The following is an 8024-nucleotide window of genomic DNA, read 5'->3' on the forward strand; positions in this document are numbered from 1 at the left end:
AATTTTTGGCAACGCTCACAAGATTTACAATGCATATAAGTGTCATGAAAAATAGTAGGCCAATAAAATCCACATTGTAAAATTTTCAAAGCAGTTTTCTTACCACTAAAATGTCCACCACATGCATGATCATGACAAAAAGATATGATTTTAGATTGATCACAATTTGGAATGCATCTTCTTATTATTTGATCGGGGCAATATTTAAACAAATAAGGATCATCCCACATGAAATTTTTCACTTCAGCATAAAATTTAGATTTATCTTGTTTAGACCAATGAGAAGGAATTTCACCATTGACCAAATAATTGACAATATCAGCATACCAAGGAAAAGAAGATACATGCATGAGTTGTTCATCAGGAAAAGTTTCAATGATAGTGGTGGAATCATGATTAGTTTCAACAACAATTCTAGACAAATGATCAACTACAACATTTTCAGAACCTTTTTTTATCACGTATCTCTAAATCAAATTCTTGTAAAAGCAAGATCCAACGAATTAAACGAGATTTAGCATCTTTTTTCGACAAGAGATATTTCAATGCAGCATGATCAGAATAGACAATTATTTTAGATCCTAACAAATAAGACCTAAACTTCTCTAATGCAAACACAACAGCAAGCAATTCTTTTTCAGTTGTAGTGTAATTCAATTGAGCTTCATTTAAAGTTTTGCTAGCATAATATATTACATGAGGTAACTTGTTAATTCTTTGTCCTAAAACAGCACCAATTGCATAATCAGAAGCATCACACATTATTTCAAAAGGAACATTCCAATCAGGAGGGCAAATAATGGGTGCGCTAGTCAAAAGGGATTTCAATTTTTCAAAGGCAACATGGCATTCATTATCAAAGACAAAAGCATTTTCTTTTCCAAGTAAATGACATAAAGGGCGTGAAATTTTGCTAAAGTCTTTTATAAATCTTCTATAAAAACCGGCATGGCCTAAGAATGATCTAATTTCTTTTACTGTCTTAGGTGGAGGAAGTTTTGAAATAAGATCTACTTTTGCTTTATCAACTTCTATTCCTTGAGATGAAATCACATGACCTAAGACAATTCCCTTTTTAACCATGAAATGACATTTTTCCCAATTAAGAACTAAATTCATTTCTTTGCAACGAATCACAACAAGGGAAAGATGGTGCAAACAATCATCAAAAGAATTTCCAAACACAGAAAAATCATCCATAAATACTTCAAGATTTCTTTCAACCATATCAGAAAATATTGCAATCATACATCTTTGAAATGTTGCAGGAGCATTACAAAGACCAAAAGGCATGCGACGATATGCAAAGGTTCCAAAAGGGCAAGTAAAGGTAGTCTTTTCTTGATCTTCGGGGGCAATGGGGATTTGGTTATATCCCGAATACCAATCAAGAAAGCAATAATAAGCATGGCTAGCTAATCGTTCAAGCATTTGGTCAATGAAGGGTAATGGGAAGTGGTCTTTCCTAGTGACACTATTCAACTTTCTATAGTCTATACACACTCTCCACCCAGTTTGGACTCTAGTAGGGATTAACTCATTTTGTTCATTTTTAACAACAGTGATCTCAGACTTTTTTGGAACAACTTGAACTGGACTAACCCATGGACTGTCAAAAATAGGGTAAATGATCCCTACATCTAACATTTTAATTACATCATCTCTTACTACCTCTTTCATGTTTGGATTTAATCTTCTTTGACTTTCTCGGGAGGGCTTAGCATTTTCTTCTAAATGAATTCTATGCATGCACACAGCTGGGCTAATTCCCTTAATGTCTCCCATGGTCCAACCTATGGCCTTTTTATGTTTTCTAAGGATATCTAACAACTTTGCTTCTTGTTTTTCATCTAAATCAGATGCAATGATAACAGGATAGGTGTTAGACTCTCCTAGAAATGCATATTTAAAAGTGTCGGGCAAAGGTTTGAGATCTAACTTTGGTGGTTCAGGAGTTGACTCAACATGCTCTAATGGAATACATGGTTCAATTTTGGCTTTCCATTTTTCAGTATCCATTAGTGGGGTAGACTCAAGCAAAGAATTGACATCATGAATAACATCATCAACATTTAAGCACATTCCAAACATTTTTGCATAAGTTTCAAAAGATTCATTCATGTCCATTTCAAAAATATTTTCCGTGTTAATCATATTCACTTCATGTATTTCCTCACATTCAATTCAACAGTCATGTTTCCAAAAGATAATTTCAATACACCATTACGATAGTTGATAATTGCATTAGATGTAGCTAAAAATGGTCTACCTAAAATGATGGGTATTTGAGCATGAGCATTTTCAACAGGTTGAGTATCAAGAACAATGAAATCAACAGGAAAATAGAACTTATCCACTTTAATTAAAACATCTTTTATAATACCTCTAAGAATTTTCACAGAACGATCAGCTAATTGCAGTGTTATAGAAGTTGGTTTTAATTCTCCTAGACCAAGTTGCTTATAAACAGAATAAGGCAATAAATTCACACTAGCTCCTAAATCAAGTAAAGCTTTGTTAATAAAATGATCACCAATGATGCATGAAATTGTTGGATAACCAGGATCTTTATATTTCACAAGGCTTTTATATTGAATTATGGAGCTAACTTGTTCAGTTAAAAGCGCCTTTTTTGGAACATTAGTGTTTCTTTTAACAGTGCAAAGGTCTTTCAAGAATTTGGAGTAGGCAGGAATTTGTTTAATGGCATCTAAGAATGGGATGTTGATACTTACTTGTTTGAACACTTCTAAGATGTCACTATATTGGTTGCCTTTCTTGAGTGGGAGTAATCTTTGTGGAAAAGGAGCTCTTGGAATGGAAGGAAGAATTTGTTCATTATCTTTTGACAAGTCATTTGTGTTGGAACTTTGAGGTTGGCTTTGGTCTTTTTCAACTTGAGGTATGTAATCGGGTTCGGCAATTTGTTTTCCGGACCTAAGAGTTGAAATAGACTTGGCTTCTTCTTTATGACTAGGAACTCCTACTTCATATTGGCCTTTAGGATTTGGGATGGGTTGGCTAGGAAATCTTCCTTTTTCTCTCTCAGTTACGGCATTGGCAAATTGACCCAATTGTGTCTCAAGTTTGGCAATGGATTGAGATTGATTTTGCATGATTTGTTGGGTGGATTGCATGAATTGTTGTAAAGTGTCTTCTAAGGAAGGCTTTCTTTGTGGAGGGTAAGGTTGACTTGGTTGGGCATGATTCGGATTTGGCATGTTGAATTGGTTTCCTTGGTTCATTTGTGGTTGGTTTTGTCTCCATGAAAAATTGGGATGGTTTCTCCAATTAGGATTGTATGTGTTTGAAAATGGGCTATCATTTGGTTTACCATATGAATGTAATGCATTAGCCTCTTCGAAAAATGTTTCAAGAAAAGAAGGACATGATTGATCATTATGACAAGTACTAGCAAAAACATCTTTTTTAGGTTGAACATGAGAATTCATAGTTTGACTTATGACTTAGGCTGCTACTTTTCTTGCTAATTTTTCAAAAGATGTTCTCAAATCAGTTTCTTCTTTAATTTTATATTTTCCTCCTCTTTTAGGTGAATTATTTGCTCTAGACCTAGGCTCAGAATAATTCCATTGTTGTGAATTAACAGACAATTCTTCAAGAGCTTCCCAAGCCTCTTGCCCTTGTAATTTCAAAAATTTTCCTGTATGCATAGATTGAATCATTTGTCGGTTTAAAGGGGTTAAACCATCATAAAAATATTTTACAAGTCTCCATTTTTCAAAACCATGGTGGGGACATTTTAATAATAAATCTTTAAATCTTTCCCAACATTCATAAAATTCTTCATTATCTTTTTGATAAAATTCGGAGATTTCTCTTCTTAAATGATCAGTTTTGGACATGGGGAAAAATTTGGCAAGAAATTTATTAAAAAGTTGATCCCAAGTGGTTATGGTTCCGGTTGGAAGTGAGTTTAACCAAGCTTTGGCTTTATCTTTTAAAGAAAAAGGAAACAACCTAAGCTTAACCGATTCATCCGAAAAATTTTGAAAACGAAAAGTTGAGCAAATATCTAAGAAATCTTTTACATGCATGTAAGGGTCTTCTCTTTCTAAACCATAAAAAGAAGGCAACAATTGAATGATTGATGGTTTAAGTTCAAAATGAGTGGCATTAGTAGTAGGCAAAACAATGCATGATGGAGCATTAGATGAAATAGGTGAAAAATATTCAAGTAGCGTTTTTTCTTGCGCAATATTTGGTTCTTGTTCCATTATGCTTAATTTTTCAAAAACACTTTCAATTTCACCTAAAGTTACTACTCTTTTTACCAAACGATTTTTAGAATCACGTTGCCAATGATGCATGCAATGTCACAAATTTCATAAAGAAACACAAAGTAACACAAAATAATCTCAAGAAGACAAATTTCTGATGTGGAAGATCAGTTATAAACCGCAACCACAGAGCATACTTATAACACAAAGAGATTATGATTTTTTTTTGTAAATTTTTAATTTTTTAATTTTTTTGGTTTGACTTGTTCCCAGGCCTATTTGATTCCACTTACTCACGACTTAATAACAACTCCCCGGGGTTAATTATTAAGTGTGGATGGGAACTTTGCCAAATTTCCTTTAACCAAAAATTGCTTATGTTGAAAGAACAAGCTTTGTTTTTAATTTTTTTTTTCAAGTATTTTCTTAAGCAAAGTAAATAAAATTACAACTAAATAAATACATTAAAAAAAATGACAATAATAATGATAGATAGTTATATTAAAGTTAGGAGGCACAAAATGCCATCAACTAACTATAATAATAATAGTAGTAGTAGTAGTAATATTAGTAGCAATAATAAGATTTTAGGAGGCACAAGATGCCATCAACTAAAATGATAAACAAAAATAAAAGCTAGGAGGCACTAATGCCATCACTAGAGGGGATATAATAGGAGTCAAAAATGCACTCAACTATCAAGTATGTAGGAGGCACAAAATGCACTCAACTACTGAAAGAAAAAAAAAAGGTTAGGAGGCAAAAATGCACTCAACTAACAAATAGGTAGGAGGCACAAAATGCCATAAACTACCAATGAATATGTATATATAGTATACTATATAATATGTAATATATAACAATATATATGTATAACTTTCTTTTTTTTCAACTTTTTTTTTGATGAAAATGAGAAAAGAAAAAAAAAATAACTAGTAGAAGAATATTACTTACCTTGTAGAAAGATCGTTTCTTTCTAGCAACTCCCCGGCAACGGCGCCAAAAACTTATTGTCCTCAAAAGTGAGTGTTTTAATATTTATACTCGCAAGTGCACGAATCGTTTCGGAATATAGTGTTCATGTAAGTGCAAGGTCGAACCCATGGGAGTTGACTAACATCAAAAGAAACTATTTCAAACAAAATAAGAATATTCTAACCTAGCTCCAAATATTTGATGGGATTTTAGTTTTGCAAAATAAAATAAAAGACAAGTAACTAAAATACTTAAGATTAAAGATGAGTGAGTATGAAAATGATTTTCAAATAAGATGTGTAAAATAAGATTATTAAGATATTAGAATCCACAAAATGCAAGTTCAATAGTATTTATAAGTATATTGATTTCCAAGTTCATATATATATAGTTGAAATAAATCACACTATATTTTCCAAAATATATTTTTCTTTTAAGTACAAGTTATTTTCAAAAATGTAGGATTTTTCTTCACTTATAAAAGGTATAATTTCTAAGCATTAAATGTGTTACAATTTAATGAAACTACACAAAATCAAAGAAACTATGTTTAGGCAAAATATAACACTTATATTCTAAGAATTAGATGTAAACAATTTAATGAAAGACATTTAATCAAAGAGTATTATATTTTTGCATAATGAAGAACTAAGTGGAAATATGCTTTAACAATAAAAAATACATGATATTGAAGATGAAAAAGACATATTTTTGATAGAAAAATCCATGAACTTTATAGCACAAATGGGAAATCAACATACAAACATAAACACTATCTAGTTACATTTTGCTTCATCATCATCATAATAATCTTGAAAAAAGATTAGAAGCTCATAACTAGATAAAAATTACAAAAGATAAACATACTTGACATGCTCTTCAAAGTGTAAAAATGGTAGAAAGAAAATGGTAAAAATGAAGAGTGTGGAATGGAGAAGTGTTTTGGGTTGAAGAGGTGTTTAGGGGGTGAAGAGATGTCTCTGAAATGATCTTCCAACACCATATTTATAGGCAAAATTAGAGAATTAAATTAATCAAAATAAAATAAATAAAATGATTAATTTAATTAGTGTTGGGAAGAGAATGGATAAATAGAGTATGTGTAAGAGTATTGGAAAAAATAAATATTTGTTTGGATGGAAAAATAGTGAAAAGATAGGGTAAAAATAAATTAGGAATGTTTATTTAGGTGAAATAAATTGGGAAGAGTAAATAGGTATTTATGTGTAATGTGTGGGAGAAAATATTGGCATTTTGGCATTTTCTAATCTTTTTTGGGCTGAGAGAAAAGCAAAATAACAATTCAATTTTTTTTTCTTCTTCTTTTTCTTATGCAGGCGGACACTTGGCGTGCTCGGGTCGGAGGACTGGAGCTGACGGCTGCATGCGTGGCGCTTGCTGGTTGGCTGGGAAGGCTGACGAGGCGGGACGTGGCGCACGCTGGTAGGCTGGGCGCTGACGGCTGGGTCCCATGCGGAATGAAGCTGGCAGCTGCTCGCGGGCCCCGCGTGGAAGAAAAGCAGCAGGAGGAGATTGCTCTCACTCTCTCTTGTCTGGGGTGCATCTCACTCGCCACCTGGGTCGTTAGATCTGTAGGCGGACGACTCTGATTGGCTGTTGACTTTGACCGAGAGTGGGATTTGCATAAAGGCTCATCAGATTTTCTTTTTGAAATTGTATTTTAGCCCCATTTCTTCAATATTTCTCTAATTTATTCCTAATCTTCACCACCAATTACACCTAAAAATACATAAAATAAATTAGAAACTAAAATAAAATTTTAAATAAATAACACATAACATATTATCATAAAATAATTATAAAAACATATAATAAACTATAAAATAAATATAAGGCTAATAAATCCAAAAATAATTAAAAACTTACTCAATTAATTGAAAACTTAAGAACTAAGCCAATTTTAGCTAAAAAAAATGTGAAAAATAACTCTAATTTCTAGAGTTATCAGTGTGGGCACTTACTCTTTCACTAGGGTCGAAATTGATGAAGGAGAAAAGAAGAGAGAGGATTTCGGCCAGGTATAGAAAGTGGGGAAGGCTCAATTTTTCTGAAGAGAGAAATTTCTGTCAGATTACTAATGAAAGCATGTTATGAAAAACTTGTGATTTGACTGAGCCATCACTTTCTATTTATAGGCAAATACTAGGTTTAGGTTAGGAATTATTTGGCATTAAAATAATGAAAATATTAATTTGAAAAACCTCATTAAGTGGCCGGCCATGGTGTTATAGTGGGCCTCACTTGATTTTGCAGTTTTATCAAATTTTATCTCTATTTTCTCAAAAACGCCAATTTTCAAATTCTAACCTTTTAAATGCCAAAACTAATTATTTAATAACTAAAATAGATTATTAAATAATATTGTCATTTAATTTAATTATTAATTAGACATATAAAGTCCACTAATAAATAAATAAACCCAGAAACTCTTTTCTTTACAATTTCACCCCTACTTAGTGAAAATTCATAAAATTAGACATAGTCTAACTTTAGAATTATAATTGATCAATCACGAATCAATTAATGAGTCTTACAAGTAGAATGTTCTCAACTAGAATGGGGACCATGGATCTATATGCTGAGCTTCCAATAAGTGAACCAAATTTACCAAGTAAATTCCTACTTATTAATTCTTCGTTGAATCCACTCTTAGAACTTAGAATTGCACTCTCAGACTTATATAGAGCATGTTGTATGTTCCACGATATCAATATGCTATCTCATTTAACCATTGTTATAATCTTATTGTGATTTAAAGATCCTCTATATAGATTATCTACATCGAGA

General features: G+C 32.1%; 1 protein-coding gene and 1 non-coding gene across 2 annotated transcripts; one reads left to right on the plus strand and one right to left on the minus strand.

The window, feature by feature from the left end:
- Positions 1-2156: 2156 nt before the first annotated feature.
- Positions 2157-3452, minus strand: LOC115694943 (uncharacterized). Its single transcript, XM_061109290.1, has one exon. It carries the CDS (start codon positions 3450-3452, stop codon positions 2157-2159), a length of 1296 nt encoding a protein of 431 aa, XP_060965273.1.
- A 292-nt stretch (positions 3453-3744) lies between these two features.
- LOC115703353 (small nucleolar RNA R71) lies at positions 3745-3850 on the plus strand. Its single transcript, XR_004009125.1, has one exon. It is a non-coding gene; the product is annotated as a small nucleolar RNA R71 (small nucleolar RNA).
- Positions 3851-8024: the final 4174 nt, after the last annotated feature.

This window comes from Cannabis sativa, chromosome 2 (assembly GCF_029168945.1).
Source record: "Cannabis sativa cultivar Pink pepper isolate KNU-18-1 chromosome 2, ASM2916894v1, whole genome shotgun sequence".
Lineage (NCBI taxonomy): Eukaryota > Viridiplantae > Streptophyta > Magnoliopsida > Rosales > Cannabaceae > Cannabis > Cannabis sativa.

What these genes read in the sequence shown, in the direction of transcription:
- LOC115694943 (XM_061109290.1), bottom strand. Translation starts at nt 3,452, where the DNA reads ATGAATTCTCATGTTCAACCTAAAAAAGATGTTTTTGCTAGTACTTGT.